This window comes from Salmo trutta, chromosome 33, assembly GCF_901001165.1.
Source record: "Salmo trutta chromosome 33, fSalTru1.1, whole genome shotgun sequence".
NCBI classification, from domain to species: domain Eukaryota; kingdom Metazoa; phylum Chordata; class Actinopteri; order Salmoniformes; family Salmonidae; genus Salmo; species Salmo trutta.
In genome coordinates, this window is record NC_042989.1 from 26,288,524 (window position 1) to 26,307,843 (window position 19,320).

General features: G+C 44.9%; 3 protein-coding genes across 8 annotated transcripts in view; 2 read left to right on the forward strand and 1 right to left on the reverse strand.

The window, feature by feature from the left end:
• LOC115172755 (probable palmitoyltransferase ZDHHC14) overlaps positions 1-9,699 on the forward strand; it is a 97,745-nt gene extending 88,046 nt beyond the window's left edge. For 4 of the 6 annotated variants that reach the window (XM_029730486.1, XM_029730488.1, XM_029730484.1 and 1 more), the window contains exons 9-10: positions 574-676; positions 8,539-8,973. In XM_029730486.1, the coding sequence (XP_029586346.1) occupies positions 574-676; positions 8,539-8,973 (538 nt within the window). Of the gene's footprint in view, positions 1-573; positions 677-8,538 lie in introns of all 6 variants that reach the window. The other 2 variants (XM_029730485.1, XM_029730489.1) reach the window with 2 other exon arrangements.
• Positions 9,700-11,993: 2,294 nt separating this feature from the next.
• LOC115172758 (galectin-8) lies at positions 11,994-15,599 on the reverse strand. The gene is made up of 8 exons (XM_029730491.1): positions 15,367-15,599; positions 14,865-14,953; positions 14,016-14,226; positions 13,685-13,804; positions 13,549-13,584; positions 13,352-13,440; positions 12,854-13,019; positions 11,994-12,696 (listed from the first exon to the last, which is right to left on the reverse strand). Exons 1-8 carry the CDS (start codon positions 15,403-15,405, stop codon positions 12,547-12,549), a joined length of 900 nt encoding a protein of 299 aa, XP_029586351.1. The 5' UTR covers positions 15,406-15,599; the 3' UTR covers positions 11,994-12,546.
• Positions 15,600-18,064: 2,465 nt separating this feature from the next.
• Positions 18,065-18,951, forward strand: LOC115172761 (monocarboxylate transporter 10-like). The gene is made up of 2 exons (XM_029730495.1): positions 18,065-18,371; positions 18,551-18,951. The coding sequence occupies exons 1-2, from the start codon at positions 18,260-18,262 to the stop codon at positions 18,718-18,720; spliced, it is 282 nt and encodes a 93-aa protein (XP_029586355.1). The 5' UTR covers positions 18,065-18,259; the 3' UTR covers positions 18,721-18,951.
• Positions 18,952-19,320: the final 369 nt, after the last annotated feature.

The following is a 19,320-nucleotide window of genomic DNA, read 5'->3' on the forward strand; positions in this document are numbered from 1 at the left end:
GCACGCACGCACGCACGCACACACACACACACACACACACACACACACACACACACACACACACACACAAAAGACACACACTATAAGACAATCATGTTGCTTAACCTCAGCAGGTTCCTGTCTAACCAGCCATGTGTCAGCCCAGCAATGGTAATGATAGAACAGAGATAATGATTCACTCCACTGATCGTTGTATGACCTCATTGATGGAATACAAAGCGGAGAGGCTGCATACAGAGTGAAACATTAAATACAACGCTCCTTTAGTGGGTTTCTCTGTGTGGTTCTTCTGGCCCTCTTATTCTTTCACAGTATTAACCCTCAAAGTCATCTCATCTGCATCCTCTTAACATCCATTTACATTGTGTAAGGATATCTGCCAACGATTGAAATTAGAGTATTCAAAGAAAGTAAAGCATGTCATTCACAAATGCAAAATAAATGTACAGTGTCAGCCTTGCCTCAAAGTACGGTATTGAAATGGACTTGGGACTTATTCACTTGTCAAGGAAGGGATCTAAAATATTATGATATCTGAGAAAACCATTCAATGATATTTCTCTCTCTCCTCAGTCTCATCGACAGAAGAGGCTTTGTCCAATCAGACACGCCACAGCCCACCCCGCCAACCAATGGCATCACCATGTATGGATCCACCCAATCACAGAGCCACATGGTGAGCCATTTTCCACTCTGTGTCTTTTCCAAACCTACTTATGGCCGTCAGTGCAAACCAAACCACACCCTTGCCATCTTAATATGGCTTAGCATATATCACCTGGCCTCTTGAAGATTAATTAGCTATAGGTTCCTTATAAAAGGTCAAGCATGGTGAACAGTGATATCATTGATTCAGCCATTCCGGGCCTTGAATGGAGGGTGGCCGCACAGTGACCCATCATTGGCTGACTCAACCTGGAAAACCCAGGAAAGGGTATGGCAGCTGTTGCTGTGCCAGGCCCTGATTGCGTGGCAGTGCCAGCTTCTTCAGCTCTCATAGTAGCCTGATTGTCCAGCTGTTGTCTTATATCCTGCTTGTTTTTTTTATCTGTAAACAATGGCTCTACTGTCCGCCTTGCCATCTAGATAGATAAACTATCCCAATCAATCTCCCGGCAATTATGATGACCAGCGGCATCATGGTGTATTATTGCAATCATCAGCATTGGTAATTGGTTTAGAGTTGGACCAGGGCCCTGTTTCCACGAGATGGGGGTCAAGGGCAGAGTAGTGTTAGAGCGTAGCTCCCTCCCTCCCTCCTCAGTTAGGATTGATGAATAAATACCACTGCTCCCCTCATCCCACGCTAGCAAGCCAACTGACAAGGCTGTTGATCTCACTTCTCTCTCTCTTTCCCTCCAGTTCCTCTCAATCCAAATCTAGAAACCCAAATCTATTTTGCCAATCTCATTTCCATATCTGGTCAACAGATTGGAACAAATCAACTGCTGGGATTCCAAATAGTGGATTGTTTCTGTTAATATTCACACAGATTTTACCCATGATGCTCAGTGATCTGGCATTATGGCTGGGAAATAGGTCAGTGCGTGCGTGTGCCAGCGACAGGCAATGTCATTATAGACAGTGCTCGTGCTGTGTGACTCCTTGGCTCTCCCCCTCATCACACTCTCCCCCTCTCTGACATCCCTATGGAGGGATGTGTGTTGTGCTCATGTGCAGTGCACACTCTCTCCACTCTGCTTCCCACAAGCTTATCATGCAGACTGACTGGACAATCTAACTCTTGTGCTGGGAGGTTTTGGCATGGCAAAAACAGATAGATGGCAAGAAAGGGATGACAGACAATAACAGACATAGGGAGAGGAAATGAGAATAAATGGTGTTTTAGAGCGAAGGGTCCTACAGTACCCAGGTGGAGTGAGTCTGACTTAAACAAGGCACTGTCAGCAGACAGTGTAATTGGTGTTGGAGTGTCTCAGAACAAAGGGAGAGGACCTGTAAATGTCAACCTCACCCCACCAGTCCTGCAGGGAATGGAAGAAAGAGGACGGCTTCTGGTGGCCCTTAGTGAACAAGCCGTTGTTTCCCTTCTCCTACATTTCTAATGAACGTTCACTACTCGTTACACTCCTCTGAACTTGAATCCAATAGGCTGTTAGAATGATCCAGTGTCCTGGATGGTAGCTCTGGTCTTATTGAGTGGGTCATGGCCATCTGGAGCTGGTTGTGCTGGCTGGGGTACGGGTTTGGCATTCCATCTCTTTATCACATGTAGAAATAGTCTGTTAGTTGTTGTTATTGTTAGGAGTAACATACTACATTTATTACTTTTCACAGGGAACCATTTGAAATGTCGCCACTAACGAAATCTATATTTAGTCACCAACTTAAGAGAATGTGGCATGTGTTTGACTAAACAAGAGAAAGAATTTCCATTGAAATATAGCACCGTTGAATCATAGCTGGTCGTCATGTAAATCCGGAAAGACTGAAAAACAGCTTCTGTCTCCAGGCCATCAGACTGTTGAACAGCCATCACACCGTGTCCTGTAGTACGAGACAAAACACACACCTCATACACACTCAACACTCCTATACTCACAAACACACTCACACACAGCCAACTCTGCTGTCCCATGTATATAGAGACAATAAACAATGGACACTTCATGTTTCTTTTATACAGTTTTTCACACTGTGTATTCATATTATACTGTATTCTCAACATCGCTCATTCTAATATATCTACTACTCTACATTGCATTACTGTTACACTGTTAAACACAGTGTATTTATATACTGGATTCTTGACAGAGCTCACTGTAATACACTGCTCAAAAAAATAAAGGGAACACTAAAATAACACATCCTAGATCTGAATGAATGAAATCTTATTAAATACTTTTTTCTTTACATAGTTGAATGTGCTGACAACAAAATCACACAAAAATAATCAATGGAAATCCAATTTATCAACCCATGGAGGTCTGGATTTGGAGTCACACTCAAAATTAAAGTGGAAAACCACACTACAGGCTGATCCAACTTTGATGTAATGTCCTTAAAACAATTCAAAATGAGGCTCAGTAGTGTGTGTGGCCTCCACGTGCCTGTATGACCTCCCTACAACGCCTGGGCATGCTCCTGATGAGGTGGCGGATGGTCTCCTGAGGGATCTCCTCCCAGACCTGGACTAAAGCATCCGCCAACTCCTGGGCAGTCTGTGGTGCAACGTGGCGTTGGTGGATGGAGCGAGACATGATGTCCCAGATGTGCTCAATTGGATTCAGGTCTGGGGAACAGGTGGGCCAGTCCATAGCATCAATGCCTTCCTCTTGCAGGAACTGCCGACACACTCCAGCCACATGAGGTCTAGCAATGTCTTGCATTAGGAGGAACCCAGGGCCAACCGCACCAGCATATGGTCTCACAAGGGGTCTGAGGATCTCATCTCGGTACCTACTGGCAGTCAGGCTACCTCTGGCGAGCACATGGAGGGCTGTGCGGCCCCCCAAAGAAATGCCACCCCACACCATGACTGACCCACCGCCAAACCGGTCATGCTGGAGGATGTTGCAGGCAGCAGAACGTTCTCCACGGCGTCTCCAGACTCTGTCACGTCTGTCACATGTGCTCAGTGTGAACCTGCTTTCATCTGTGAAGAGCACAGGGCGCCAGTGGCGAATTTGCCAATCTTGGTGTTCTCTGGCAAATGCCAAACGTCCTGCACGGTGTTGGGCTGTAAGCACAACCCCCACCTGTGGACGTCGGGCCCTCATACCACCCTCATGGAGTCTGTTTCTGACCGTTTGAGCAGACACATGCACATTTGTGGCCTGCTGGAGGTCATTTTGCAGGGCTCTGGCAGTGCTCCTCCTGCTCCTCCTTGCACAAAGGCGGAGGTAGCGGTCCTGCTGCTGGGTTGTTGCCCTCCTACGGCCTCCTCCACATCTCCTGATGTACTGGCCTGTCTCCTGGTAGTGCCTCCATGCTCTGGACACTACGCTGACAGACACAGCAAACCTTCTTGCCACAGCTCGCATTGATGTGCCATCCTGGATGAGCTGCACTACCTGAGCCACTTGTGTGGGTTGTAGACTCTGTCTCATTCTACCACTAGAGTGAAAGCACCGCCAGCATTCAAAAGTGACCAAAACATCCGCCAGGAAGCATAGGAACTGAGAAGTGGTCTGTGGTTACCACCTGCAGAACCACTCCTTTATTGGGGGTGTCTTGCTAATTGCCTATAATTTCCACCTGTTGTCTATTCCATTTGCACAACAGCATGTGAAATGTATTGTCAATCAGTGTTGCTTCCTAAGTGGACAGTTTGATTTCACAGAAGTGTGATTGACTTGGAGTTACATTGTGTTTAAGTGTTCCCTTTATTTTTTTGAGCAGTATATATACTGCTGTACATATCATTCTTACTTGAACTTTTTGGTGTATATATGCATAGAGTGCATTTGGATTACTGATGGTGTTATTTGGGTTGTTAATTGGATTCGTTACTGCAGTGAGCTAGTAACACAAGCATTTCACTGCTCCCGCTATTATAACATCTGCTAAACTGTGTACGTGACCAATAAACTTTGATTTGTTATAGTGAAAGGCAGTCTGTCAATGTACGAAAGGCAAATTGGGAACTAATAAAGTGTGGAGTAGCCAGTACTGTACAGTATTGCTGTTTTTTGTATCTGTTTTGTAAAGCCATTGTAGGCTGATCTAGAGAAGCTGTGTCACCATGGCAACAGATTACAAGGATGCCGTCATGTCATTACGCCATCCGTCACATTAGGCCCCAGTCAGGAAGTGACAGAGAGAACCATGGAAGAACAGTGTGTGTGGACGACGTGGCATCTAGAACAGTGGCCATGGCCTCTAATTAAAAAACAATCAGCTTTGTTCTTTGTCTCTGTCCATTTTCTCTCAATTTCTAACCAGCACAAATTTCTCATTTTTAAAATGTTTTTTGTCCTTTTCTGTTGTAGCTGGCAGCTATTTTTAGACTGCAGAGCGGGACACATGTAGACTCCGGGATTTGATGGACTCCTGTTTCAACTTGAGTACTGGATGATGACACACAACTAATTTTAGACTCTCAGTATCTCTGTGGTGTCTACTTGACGTGTGATTTGGTAATTCATTAGACGAATGACTAATAGAATGCTTCTCACCTGTGTCAAACTAATAATCTAGCCTGAACAACCCTAGAATGAACCAACGTTTAGACAGCTGTCATCATTTGATTGCCTGAATCACTTAAGATAAATCCTAAATGTTCATCAGATCATCATGCAGCCAGGCAGGCAGATCGTCATGCAGTCAGCCAGCCAGGCAGATCGTCATGCAGTCAGCCAGCCAGGCAGATCGTCAAGCAGTCAGCCAGCCAGGCAGATCGTCATGCAGTCAGCCAGCCAGGCAGATCGTCATGCAGTCAGCCAGCCAGGCAGATCGTCATGCAGTCAGCCAGCCAGGCAGATCGTCATGCAGTCAGCCAGCCAGCCAGGCAGATCGTCATGCAGTCAGCCAGCCAGCCAGGCAGATCGTCATGCAGTCAGCCAGCCAGGCAGATCGTCATGCAGTCAGCCAGCCAGGCAGATCGTCATGCAGTCAGCCAGCCAGGCAGATCGTCATGCAGTCAGCCAGCCAGGCAGATCGTCATGCAGTCAGCCAGCCAGGCAGATCGTCATGCAGTCAGCCAGCCAGGCAGATCGTCATGCAGTCAGCCAGCCAGGCAGATCGTCATGCAGTCAGCCAGGCAGGCAGATCGTCATGCAGTCAGCCAGGCAGGCAGATCGTCATGCAGGCAGGCAGGCAGATCGTCATGCAGTCAGCCAGCCAGGCAGGCAGATCAAGAGCAGACAGGGTTTTGTTCAGGCTAGGCTAGACCAGGTTTGGTTAGTTGTGTTCCTTCTCTCTCTAGCTCTGTGCCAGCTGCTCTTCCTGTAGTTTGCTGGGCTGATGCCTGGTTTATGACCAGGGCTAAACTTATCAGAACTCAACTTCACTACCTCACAGGCTCCTAGCACAGAGCAGCACGCCAACATGGGTAATGACAGCCAGTGCTTTGGAAAATAGCTGGCTCTTCTCCCCCCCTGGACAGAACAGGGGGCAGCAGTCCCAGACCCAACCAGCAACTCCCCCTCCCCAGCCTCTAAAGGAATTACAGCCAAGGAGATAGTCAAAGCTCATTAGTAAATAATGCCTCTTTTTCCAAAGAGCTAAAACTTTAGAAAAGCATTTATAAAGTAACCTAAGGAGTGCAACTTTGCCAAAGCTGGCTCTTATTATTAGATTTGGAGACGTGATGGGATTGTGGAGCGCATTTGTCTAAGAGAAGCTTTCGATCTTGACTAGCTGACTTTGGGGCTAAACTAATCATGATGAAAAAGAGCCTGTGTTGGAGGATCTCTCCAAATGGACCTTGCTCCTGTTGGTCCAAGAAGCAAATACAGTGTGACGCTTTCTTAGCTAGCGGTATCCATGGTTTTCCAATAGGTTCATGTACTGTAGATACCAGCGTCTCTCTTCTCTCCCAACGTCTGTTTGTCTTGTGGGGTTGGAATCAATCCTCTCAACATCAACTCTATTTCTGGAGCTATGAGGCCGGTGCCCTGGCTGTTCTGATCCCTGTGTTTAAGGCACTTTGACAAGTGTCTGTCTCCAGACCTGGCTGATACCAGCAGACAGACAATATTGGAGACAGTAGGGGCTCTGTCAGTGAGCGCTCAGATCTCTGCCTCCTGTACAGAAGATGCCTACTGGCTGGAGCAGTCTCCTTCAGTAACTATGCCTCAAAGGAGAGACTATGAGCCTACCATGTGAGAATAGCCTCTCATTTCAGGCTTCAAGGAGCAGAATTACTATCTAGCTACTGTACTGGCTAGCAAAACAGTTTCAGTCTAGGAGTTAAGTTGTCTGAGTGACTATAAAAGGAGATTGACTGATATGAAAGTGATAAAAGAAACTTGTTATTTTAAAACAAACACTCCTAACCTAGTTTATGCTTAGTCAGACAGATGATTAAGATGTGAGGGACATATCACTTTCAAATCAAAATGTCTCTGTCTTTGAGTGCACTCTGCCTGCCTTCAGTTTTGCGATGTGAATGGGGGGTTCGGCCCTCCTTTTCCTGTAGTCCACGATCAACTCCTTTTTTGTCTTGCTCACGTTGAGGGAGAGGTTGTTGTCCTGGCACAACACTGCCAGGTCTCTGACCACCTCCCTATAGTCTGTCTCATTGTTGTTGGTGATCAGGCCTGCCACTGTTGTGTTGGCAAACTTAATGATGGTGTTGGAGTCTTGCTTGGCCACGCAGTCGTTGGTGAACAGGGAGAACAGGAGGGGACTAAGCACGCACCCCTGAGGGGCCCCCGTGTTGCAGATTAGTGTGGCAGAAGTGTTGTTGCCTTCCCTTACCACCTGGGGGGCGGCCCGTCAGGAAGTCCTGGATCCAGTTGCAGAGGGAGTCCTTAGCTTATTATTAGATAGGCTAGACAAGGACTCATTTAGTTCAAAGGCTAAAACAGTGCACTGCTGGCTCATTCCTAGTCCATTTAGATGTTTGATTTACATGGACACTATTTAGGTTACAGAGATACAGAGCTAAATCATTAGCTGACTTAATGCTATTTCAACTCCATGTATTGACTTCACTATGTATTTAAGTCACATTGAATACTGTATATTTTAGGGCTGTCCTCGACAACAACAAGAATCTTGGTCGACCGAGAGTCGTCTGTTCTTTCGACTAATCGATTGGTCTAAATGTTTTAACGTATATTTTTCCATATATAGACGGGCCCGTTACACTGCAAATTTACCACAAGAAGCCCAAACAGATATAATATTTGACAAACATAATTTCAGACCTTGCTTACATTTGCATATGATCTCTCTATTATGCGTGGGAATACTTGAACAGATTTCCGAAATTAAAATCACAATTTACTGGTGTTATGTCAACAACATAGTTGGGGAACCCTGGCCTATCTGTTTTAATAAAAACATCTATATGCACTGAGCTTGTCTGATGCTTTAAACGCACTGTTTGATGAAATAATCAAGACACACAAGTGACTCTAGAGTGAGTCGATCCGCAGTTGATTTGATTGTGCCGGGCCGGGCTCAGAGCGAGTGCCTGTGTGACTAGCAACCATTGCCTCTCTCCTGCAGCGACCACCTTAGAACACCAACAGTGTTTATCACGCTGTCCGTGTTGCTGAAGCTGCAACATAATTACAGCCATTTCTAACTGAAAAGTTCTGTTACTATTGCTCGACTAAAGAAATCTGTCAACCAGCCGCCTATCGACAGTGGACTAAATGGGGTCAGCCCTAGTGTTTTTCTCTGGTGGTTTACTGTGCATTCTAACAAGGTTACTAACAATATCTTTTCTTTTTTTTCTCATCTCTTCATTCATTCACTACACTCCTCATGTTAACCTCATCTCCATTCATTCACTACACTCCTCCTTCTATCCCCACATTTCCCTCCATCTCAAAATGTCTTATTACTCTCCCTACTCCCTCACTCTCTCTCCTTTCCTACCCTTCTCCATTTCTCCTGTCTCAGTGTGTTCAAGACCAGTGCATTCAGAGCACCAAATTCGTTTTGCAGGCTGCCGCCACACCCCTGATGCAGAGTGAGCCGGTGATCCTCACAGACGAGGCCTCTCTACCGGGCAGGACGTCGTTAGGCGGTCCCTGCTCTGGAGCCCTGCCGCTAGGGGGCCAGCCTACACCCCCCACCTCCACCCCCAACCTCAGCTGTGACAATGGCATGCTGCCCCTCCGGAACGACCACAGCGAAGCGCTCCACCACCACCACACGGACGGGGTCCACCACCACTTCCTCACGCCCGAGGAAGCCCCCTCGCCACCGGGCATGCTCCCCTGCGGCAGCCCCCTGGGACACAGCCACACCATTCAGGGCTTCTACAACCCAGCCAGCCAGGACTCTCTACATGAGGACTCTGTCAGAGGCCTGGTCAAACTCAGCTCTGTCTGACAGGGGGTTCACTCAAATATCTGTCCATCCCCTAAAACACTCCCCCCAGGCCCTCCATCCACACATGTGCCAAACAGTGGGTCTTCCCAACCCTGAATGCCTGTAACCAATATCCTCTCCGTCCTCTAAAATCGCAGCACTTCTCTAAAAGACTGTGGTACTATTTGGCTACTGAGAGTAGAACTGAACTAGGACCTTCCCTCCTAAGCCAACGACTTGCCAAACCTCTGCATCATACGGGGGTTGTTGCTGGGGAAGGGCCCAGGGGACTTGTGCTTGTCCTGTGCTCCTCTCTTCTACTGAAGCGTAGTCCACTGTTCTGGGAGGGGGACAGACAAAGGAGGGGTGGATGTATGTACAGTATGGCTGTCTGTCAGCTATTTAAAGCAGAAAAAGAGGTGGCGTTGTGAGTTATTCCTAAACATGTTAAAGAAAAGCTGCTTTATTTCTGTCGTGAATCACGGGTCTGCCATTTCTTTTTTTGTACAACGGACTATGGCCTACTTGTTGATCTGATGGACAGTGTCTTTGCCTTTCTATCTGATTCTGGTTTACAGTCAATCACCAAACAAGAGTTGATGTCATCATTTGGTATATCATTTAATTCATACGTGTTTTTTTAAGTTACATGTTAAGATTCTGTATTATTGTGCCATACCAAGGTAATTTCTTTTCCTCAAGTTATTTCCTGTGGATATAGTAATAAAATCACATCTTTTTAAGGAACTAGATTATATCTGTTGAAGCCAAGCCTCAAGGTGACCAGTTGAAAGTCATGTGGTGTCACACTTCCTTCAGTAGGTATTTAATGGTAGCCTTGTGATGAGTGCCTTTGGTAAGTGTAGCTAAATGAGAATAACACAAACGATTCAACATGATGTATTGAGGGTGAGTCCTGTAATGGTCCGTTCATCAGGGGTTTAAGGCCTCGGGACCTCCAGCCACAGAGATACAGTGGAAAACAAGGGCCCTCTGTCACCAGGAGACAGTCAAGAAGAGACTTGTATGGGCTAGGCTTACTTCAGACGGAATTGTATTTCCTCAAGCCACATGGATTCTCTATTTTTTATGTAGCAAACTCCATAGGAAAGCACCATCTTCTCCTTGATTGGCTGGTCGGAAGATAATACAAATATAATTTGATTGCAAAATGCCTAAACAGATATATTTGACAAACAATTTCAAACCCTGATTACATTTTCCTGCGTAGGGTGCCGTCTTTTGGATGGGAAAGGAGCGATATTTCTCGCTTCTGTCTCTGCCTATAGTAGGGCCTTTTCCTCTGCATGTTTTGATTTTGAAAAATGGGCCAGTCGACCGCTTAACTTATAGCCCCATCTGGCTGGTTGAAGAGGTGTAATGCAGTGAGAAATATCACAGGACCTACTGGATGGATTAGAACATTGAAAAATGACCCCAATCATCATACATTTATTTAAAAGCAGATGAACTATTTAAGACATTGAATACAGTAGGTTACAGCAGACGGAAACAGGCATCACTACACGACATCTCGACAGTATTGATTAAATAATAAGGCTGAAAATGGGTGAAATGCTTGACTGAAAGAACTTGCAATGTTCCCACGTTTGCGGAGACCGCATTCACGGTAAATGCTGCATATGTCTGCACAATCGGAAATGACCTTTAAATGTCAAGCGTGCTATAGCGCTGGACTTTTGGCCAAGCAAGAAAAGAGTGGCCATGCAGTCATACATACAACACTGATTAGCACACACTTAGGGCTGGATTCAATCCGTATTGCGGAAGATCCACTTTATAGCTCGATTTGAAATTTAAAGGCAATGTTCTCGCGTTCGTTGACTGCATTCATGGTAAATGCTGCATATGTTGGCTCAATTGGAAATTACCTTTTACATTTTAATACGGATTGAATCCAGCCTTTGTTTTTATTGAACCATCACCAACCAGTGCAATTGGTTTGACCCTGTTTTGTAGTTGTGCTTGGATTGAAGTACACTAGACTAGGGGCTGCATTTAATCCCTATCGCGGAAGAGCAGCGTTAAAATGCGAAGGTAATTTCCAATACAGTCTCCGAATATTGCCTTTACATTTCAATCAAGCTATAACGCTGGTCTTTGGCGATACGGATTGAAGCCAGCCCTAGGTCATATGGTGGGTGAGCTTAGTCAACTAGATTTGGCCATTTCCCATGAGAGTTTGACCTTGTGACCAGTGGCGGTTCAAGACCATTTCAACCGGGGGGCCAAGCTGGGGCCAGTTGTACTGTTAGAGGGGCCAGTTACATTGGACGTTGTTGTCATATCGTTTTCTTCACTGCATTGCAGGCATTAGCAGGCAAAAGACCATGTTCATCATCATTAGTGTTCCGAGTTGCCACTGTCTAATAAAGGATGTAAAAAAAAAAAGAATGATAGCAAAAATTAGTTATCTAAAAATGATTTCATACTCCACATTTAGGGGGGCCACAAGGGGGTCCAAAATTGTTGTCACAGGGGCACAGCCCCCCCCAGAACCGCCCCTGCTTGTGACGCAACTTGTCAGGCCATATTGCCTTTAATGTATGCTCTTAAAACCAGCTATTGGATTATATTTGAAGAACATATCCCACAGAGGGTAAATAAATAGCCAAACATGTTCCCTCAGGTACAGAACATTAAATAGTCAGGATTTTCATATTCCTGAGAAATATTTTCTGAGTATTGTCAAGCAGCACCTGCAACCATCCTATAATTTGTTTCAGCACTGAAGAACCTGAGATGGATGAATGAGAATGATGGATTATTTTAGTGATTAGGGTTAAGTATTTCATTTTAGAATGATGAAAAATAGTGCAGCTCCAAGAGATATTTTAGTCGAGCCCTTCCAAATCATGGTCCCTGCCAATGTAAATGGGCATTTTATGGCCTTCCAATGAGTTTATACCTGGTGCTAACATGCAACCTTTGTCTTGATTGTGCCCACATTTTTAGACGGGTGTAGTGGATTAAAATACATTGTGGTCATATCTTCCTAGACAAGCAATTGTAAACAGATCTGGAGGGTCAAACCATTTAAATCATCATCATACCAGCCTCTAAATCATTGACAGGTAGCATTAATATTATGCATTATGGCATTAATAATTGTCTTAAAATAAATTAATACATTTGAAAGAATTAAGGGAGGGACTAGGAAATCCAGTCACAATGCGGATGGATAAGATACATATCAATACTATGTATAGACGCAACAAACCTTGATCAGAGTGATTGAATCATATTGATCAGATCACAAAACCCACAGGCTAGCGCAAGGTGTAAACGAGGCTGTTTCAATAATACTCCTGTCATTACACATTATACCAGCCTCCCTTGCACCAGATAGTGCATACAAGTATGACTGTCAAATCCTGTGGATCCACGTGAACAGATCCAAGGCTACCTCAGCTGTAAATCTCATGGCTCAGACATTGGAGCCCATAATCAGGCCAGTCCAACACCAGCTGGCTCAAGCACTGCTCACTGCCCAGGGTGGGGGAGTTGTGAACGGACCTGTCGTCTAGAATAGGGCTGAGCCCATCGGGGCCTAGCTTGCCTCTATGTCATAGGTCACCACAGTTTGATGTCCATCAGCTCCAGGTCTCCCATGATCTCCAGCTGGTTGATGGTGCTCAGGTCCTGTACCCGGTGCCTGTAGTCCAGCAGGTGAGAGCCATTCACCGCCAGCTTGAACTGGTGGGGCTGGCAGAGGATCAGCATCTGGGGCAGAGAGTACTTATAGTGAAAAAGACTAGTAAGAGTTCCAATAATACAAGTAACATGATGTGCAGATGTGAGATCTGCTCATTTAGAAACCGCATCCATCTGAACAAAGAAAAATAAAATACTTATACTGTTATTGTAAGAGGCAGCATACCTCAAAGTACTCCCCAGGCGAGAAGGGGAAGACAGGAAGCTCCCTCTCCTCTGGTCCCCAGGACTCACTCAGGTAGGAGTTCCTGATGAACATGGCCGACTTCATCCGGGGGTTCAGGTGCAGAGCGATGTTCTCACTGCCGTTGTTGCGGAGGTTCACAGTGAAGCTGCCAGACACGAGGTTCATCAGAAAAACAATGATGTAGGTTATTCTACATTGCCATGCACAAGAGGTTGGTGTCACCTTAATTGGGAAGGACGGGCTCGTGGTAATGATTGGTGGAATGGTATCAAATACATCAAACAAGGTTTCCATGTGTTTGATGCTATTCCATTTGCTTTGTTCCAGCCATTTATTAGCTGTCCTCCCCTCAGCTGCCTCCTGTGATGTCATGGATAGTGGGCAGTCCCTATCCTGCCCTTATACACTCCCTCAAAAGGTACACTGTCTATTTTCTTGGAACATGGTTTAAATACTCAGTAGTGTTCTATTGCTTACCTGTGTGGGTACATGCTGACCTGTCCCTTGATTGTGATGTGCTGTCCTGGACTCACCCCTTTCAGTAGACTGCCTTTGTAAGGGAGACTCTGGAGATGCATAAGATATAGGCCATGTCTGTACACTTAACATATTGATGCGATTGGCCATGTTGCCTATATAGATCTATCCTTTATGGAAAATATAACACAACTCACCAGGTCACCTGATTCACCTGAGATTGAGTATATTGCCTACAGGAGAAAATAATAATGAAGACATTCATTATAGAGCTAGATGAAAACATGATATATTCTATTGACCTATAAAAAGAGTATTGGAGGGGGTACTTACTGAGTTTGGTATGAAGCCAATGGCGCGCACCTTGACTTTCCCAGATATAGAAAATGTGTCAATCCTGTCCAGTGGGATTCTGTGCTTGTATTCTAACAAATGAGAACCATTTACTGCCACCTGCAGGTACAAAGGAGAACAGCATTCACACAGGATCACAAAAATCCATTACACTGTATTTGCTTGGCTTTTGCATGACTATACTAGCTTCTTTTGACTCAACAGTAGTGAATGTGAAAGCAAATGTAGGTTAGTGAGTTTTTCCTGTATGTGGCCTAATTGAAGACTACTTGCGGTAAACAAGGTAAGTCCCAGACATTGGTCGACTTGCCTTAAAGACATCATCATGGACCAGGATGATCGTCTCGAAGGCTGCTCCCTGTCTGTAGGGCAGCTGCTGAAGGGTCTCCTCCCTGCCCCAACTCTCCTGTACCAGGGAGTTACAAACAACGCACGGGGAGCCCTTAAAACGGGGGTTGAAGTGGAGGGCGATGTCCGCACGAGGTTTAGTGCTGGTGCCACAGGATAGGTCCATCTGGAACCTGCAGTTACCACATTGGTACGTATTAGAGAAGAGTTTCTAAATGTCTTAAAGCCGAGGTGGGGACTTGAGTCAGGGACTCAAGGACTTTGTTGAACTTATATTTTTTGTTAGCTAAACATAATTTTTTAGCTGGGTAAAATTATTATTTTTGAGTGGGTTGAACTGATGCTTTTTTTTTATTTGTTACCTGAACATATTATTTCTAGTTAAGCATATTCTTATATGAAGCTAGGGTTGAGGGTTAGGGTTGAACTGGGATGTGGACATTAAGCTAGGGTTAGGTTTGTGGTTGAGGGTTAGGATTAAACTGGGATGTGGACATTAAGCTAGGGTTAGGTTTGTGGTTGAGGGTTAGGATTAAAAAGGGATGTGGACATTAAGCTAGGGTTAGGTTTGGTTGAGGGTTAGGATTAAACTGGGATGTGGACATTAAGCTAGGGTTAGGTTTGGTTGAGGGTTAGGATTAAACTGGGATGTGGACATTAAGCTAGGGTTAGGTTTGGTTGAGGGTTAGGATTAAACTGGGATGTGGACATTAAGCTAGGGTTAGGTTTGGTTGAGGGTTAGGATTAAACTGGGATGTGGACATTAAGCTAGGGTTAGGGTTAAAAACAACAATTTAACATTATCACATACCTGTCAGCATCATTGTGAACAGTGCCCTGGATAAGGACTATCTCCCCTGGGTGTATGCCCCCAGGTATGGCCCCAGTGAATGGAATCACCTGGATGGAGGGGTCAGATGGGCTTAATAAAGACAAACCATCTAGGCAAACATAATCAAATCATATTCGCTGTGTGTGTGTGTGTGTGTGTGTGTGTGTGTGTGTGTGTGTGTGTGTGTGTGTGTGTGTGGCCAAAAGCATTATTTATCAATATATTCCATCCCATTCTTGAAACACCAGATCCTATAATATCGTTAAACATGCCAACAGCTTTTCGGCCCAACAATTATACAATGAAATGACTGCAAAACAACAGACGTTAAAGGCCATAGCTGCACATAGACCTATTGAAGACAACAACATGCATGCGGTATACTAATATGTTTTTATTCCTGCAACGTTAGTAGAGAAAGGGAGAGTCTCGCTGTAAATATGTGAGTATACTAGAGGTATTCTAGTAAAAAGCCTCTTACCGGATTTGGGACCGTTTGTTTCGCATTTGCCACAGCCATTGGGACCGTTATGCAACAATACCATGCAGTGGTTGTAGCCTAGATCGCTAAATGATGAGTGTAGAATGAATTGGGTCGATGTTTTTATTTTTGTGCTATATTAGGATGGCAGTAGACATCTTCTCTTCCTTTTCTATCCAATAACCTACTACGTCACACACTATGCGTAACCATGTGATCCAGCCTATGTGCGACGACATCTGCCGCTACTGTATTCAAAATAGCGTCAGATTAAAGGGACTGGAGAACAAATACATTCCTGAACACACATGTATTTTTTATGTAACCTTTATTTAACTAGGCAAGTCTGTAAATATGAATTGGTTCTTAACTATCACGGCCTACCCGCCCTATGGGACTCCCAATCACGGCCGGATGTGATACAGCAATAAGCGTAAAAATAGGTACAATAAAATACAAATCGCTAAAATAAAATTGAAACTAAACAGCTTCTATGTCTGGAAAATCCTTTTTTTTATGCATTTGCAATTGATAAAAAAAAAAAGAATGAAATCACTTCCTAACAATATCCGAATTTATTACAATGCAACCTATTAGTATTGTAGTCAATGGATATGAAGTTCAAAGAAAAGTTGAGTGGGTAGTGGCCAGTGCAAAGAACATAGAATTAGGAATTCGAATGTAATTTAAAATTATCTCTGTGGCATAGAATTAGAATATGTAGAATGAACGGACCAGTGGCCTTTAGCGGCCAGTTACCTGGGCAACACCTTTATGGCAATTGTGATGTCAGACAGAACTGGGTGAAACTTGCATGTAGCTAAGAACATGAATGTTCCTAGGCATGTAGGCCTATCCACCTTTATTTAGCCCCCTGAGGTCTCTTCGAACCGGGCAAGCTGGACAGCACCCTAGGTCCGTGTATTTTGTGCATCAAGATGCACATCTTCCGGACTCTCATTCCCTTCAGGCATCAAGCCCCCCCCCCACACCCCCGACGGAGGATGGGGGAGTGTACCTTATCAGATCAGTCTCCTCAATGGGTTTGGGGAGACAAGTTCTAAAACAGGCAAATTACACTAAGCTCACATACCGTTAATAACATAACATTTGTCATCAGACTGAAACAATTTCACTTTACACTGTTAACTGAACTGTTGTAACTACACATTACAACAACTATTTTGTATTACAAAAGTGATTTTGTGATCATATGTGTAAATGGTGATACACCTATAATAAACAAGTAGTTACCAAACTGCACAAATGACCTGCTGCTGTACTTACACGCTAGCTACGTAACCTTAAGACCCACTCTCTGCTGGCCTGTAGCATGGGTTGGCTCCATCAGCTACGGCTTCATGATCTGTGGGCCCCTGGCTGGGAAGCTAGCAGGTCTCCATTCTAGGATCCCTCATCATCATGATCTCCATAGTGTGCTCGTCCTATGCACCCAATCTAGGAATGCTGTTCTTCACACATGGCTTCCTCAGTGGAGTGGGCTCCAGCTTTGCCTTCACCCCAGGTTGGTACAGGGGAAGGAGGAAATTAGCGAGCAGTTAGTTACACTCTGAATTCACTGACACTTCCATCCATAACTTTTCTGGTTCATATTAAATCTTATTAGAGGGTAAGCTACATTGTTGTATTCTCAAGGCCCGGACAGCTAACACATTATCTCACCTCCATCTCCCACCCCCTCCTGTGGGGCAGGTATGATCATGGTGAGCCAGTACTTCACCAGCAAGCGTTCCCTGGCCACAGGGATAGTGATGTCAGGGGGAGCAGCAGGGGCCCTGGTCCAGACCCGGCTCCATCTGTACCTCATCGACACCCTGGGCTGGAGGCAGAGTCTCCGAGTGTTCTCAGGCCTCATGATTATCTGTGTCATCACCGGCTTCACCTATCTGCCACTCAACCCAAAGGTACTGCAGGGCGTTCAAACCCACAACAGTTTTCATTTATAGAGCATATAGTAATGGGACCATTTACCCCATCATGACTGAGCGCACCCTTGTGTACCCTTTCAAACAGAAATGTGATCTATTCAAAAGCTACAGTATGTGTTACTGATGGGCTACGAGGGATTTACATTTCAAATGTCTTTGAAAGGTGTCACTAGAAGTGTGGTGGATAATTTGAAGAACTCTCCCTTGAAGGAGTTTATTGTGGACCTTGGCCTGTGGAAAGACAACATCTTTCTAATCTGGGTTGCAGCCAATGGACTGTAAATTTGGATTCTTCATTCCATATGTCCACTTGGTAAGTTACATACTGATGTAAACAACAGAAGGCTCAGTTGCAACGGAACAACGTTATAGTTTGGAAACATTCTGTAATTTGACTCATTCTTTATAGGGAAGAGATGCTATTGAAATGTAACAATCTGATAACAAATACCCTTAGTACTACCTGTACAGGATACATATAGTAAATAGATAGATATGTGTGTGTTTCTGGTTTTACTGGGGACAAGAAGTCCTCACAAGGATAGTAAAACAAGGAAAATTCATGGACATTTTCAAGATTTAGAGGGGTAGGTTTAAGGTTAGGGTTAGAAGTGAGGGTTACGCAATATAGGATTTTTTATGGAAATTAATTATTTGGTGCCCACAAGGATAGTAAAACAAACATGTTTGTGTGCGTGCTTGTGTGTCCTGCTCTAGGTGAAGCATGCTGTTCAGCTGGGCATCCCAGTCCACAGTGCCACTAACATCATGCTGTTCAGCTGGGCATCCCAGTCCACAGTGCCACTAACATCATGCTGTTCAGCTGGGCATCCCAGTCCACAGTGCCACTAACATCATGCTGTTCAGCTGGGCATCCCAGTCCACAGTGCCACTAACATCATGCTGTTCAGCTGGGCATCCCAGTCCACAGTGCCACTAACATCATGCTGTTCCTGGGCTTGACTAGCATGGTCAGCCGGATCATCTTCGGCAGGATCTGTGACTCAGAGAGAATCAACAGGCTGTACTTCAACCAGGCCTCCGTCTTTGGTGTTGGTGGGTTGCCCTTACTCCTATACCTCAGTCACTGTGACCGTTAGTAAAGCGACACGAGAGAGTGTGTGTTATGGAGTTTATTGTCACGACTGTAGTGCAGTCAAATGTATAAGGTGAATGCTGCAGACCGTACCCAACGTAACACCTGTCTCCTCCTGTGTGTCCTCCTGCTGTGCCAGGTCTGCTGTACATGTTGATCCCACTACTCAAATCCTACGGCTCTCTGGTTGCCTTTGGCTTGTTCCTGGGGATTGCTGATACTGGCAACTACATCCTACTCCCTGTCCTGACGTTTGACCTGATGGGGCCGAGAAAATGCCCATGGCCTGGGGGTTCATGCTCACGGTGAACGCTGTCAGCTGCTTGGGGCCACCCTTCGCTGGTAGGTTCACTGCAGCTGATGTTATTGTACCAAACCAAATCAAATGTTAATCGTCACATGCTTAGTAAACAACAGGTGGGGGGACTAACAGTGAAATGCTTACTTACTTACCCTTCCCAACAATGTAGAGAGTAATAATATCTACACAATAAGTAACGATAACTTGGCTATATACCAGTACCTAGTCGATGTGCAGGGGTACGAGTTAATCAGACACCTTAACTTTTTCCACATTTTGTTACATTACAACCTTATTCTGTAATATATTAAATAGTTTTTTTCCCCCTTATCAATCTACAAACAATATCTCATAATGACAGTTTAAAAAAAAAAAGTGCTAATCTATACAAAATAAAAAACTGAAATATCACATTTACATAAGTATTCAGACCCTTTACTCAGTACTTTGTTGAAGCACCCTTGGCAGTGATTACAGCCTTGAGTCTTCTTGAGTATGACGCTACAAGCTTGTTACACCTGTATTTGGGGAGTTTCTCTCATTTCTCTCTGCAGATCCTCTCAAGCTCTGTCAGGTTGGATGGGGAGAGTTGCTGAACAACTATTTCC

Excerpts from the sequence above, each read along its gene's own strand:
- LOC115172758 (XM_029730491.1), bottom strand. The coding sequence starts at position 15,405 with ATGGCTGTGGCAAATGCGAAACAAACGGTCCCAAATCCG. Across the intron at positions 13,585-13,684 it reads TTGGCTTCATACCAAACTCA|GCAATATACTCAATCTCAGG; the intron begins GTAAGTACCCCC and ends TTTCTCCTGTAG. Across the intron at positions 13,441-13,548 it reads CAGGTGAATCAGGTGACCTG|AGTCTCCCTTACAAAGGCAG; the intron begins GTGAGTTGTGTT and ends ATGCATCTCCAG.
- LOC115172761 (XM_029730495.1), top strand. The coding sequence starts at position 18,260 with ATGCTGTTCCTGGGCTTGACTAGCATGGTCAGCCGGATCATCTTCGGC. Across the intron at positions 18,372-18,550 it reads GGCCTCCGTCTTTGGTGTTG|GTCTGCTGTACATGTTGATC; the intron begins GTGGGTTGCCCT and ends CTGCTGTGCCAG.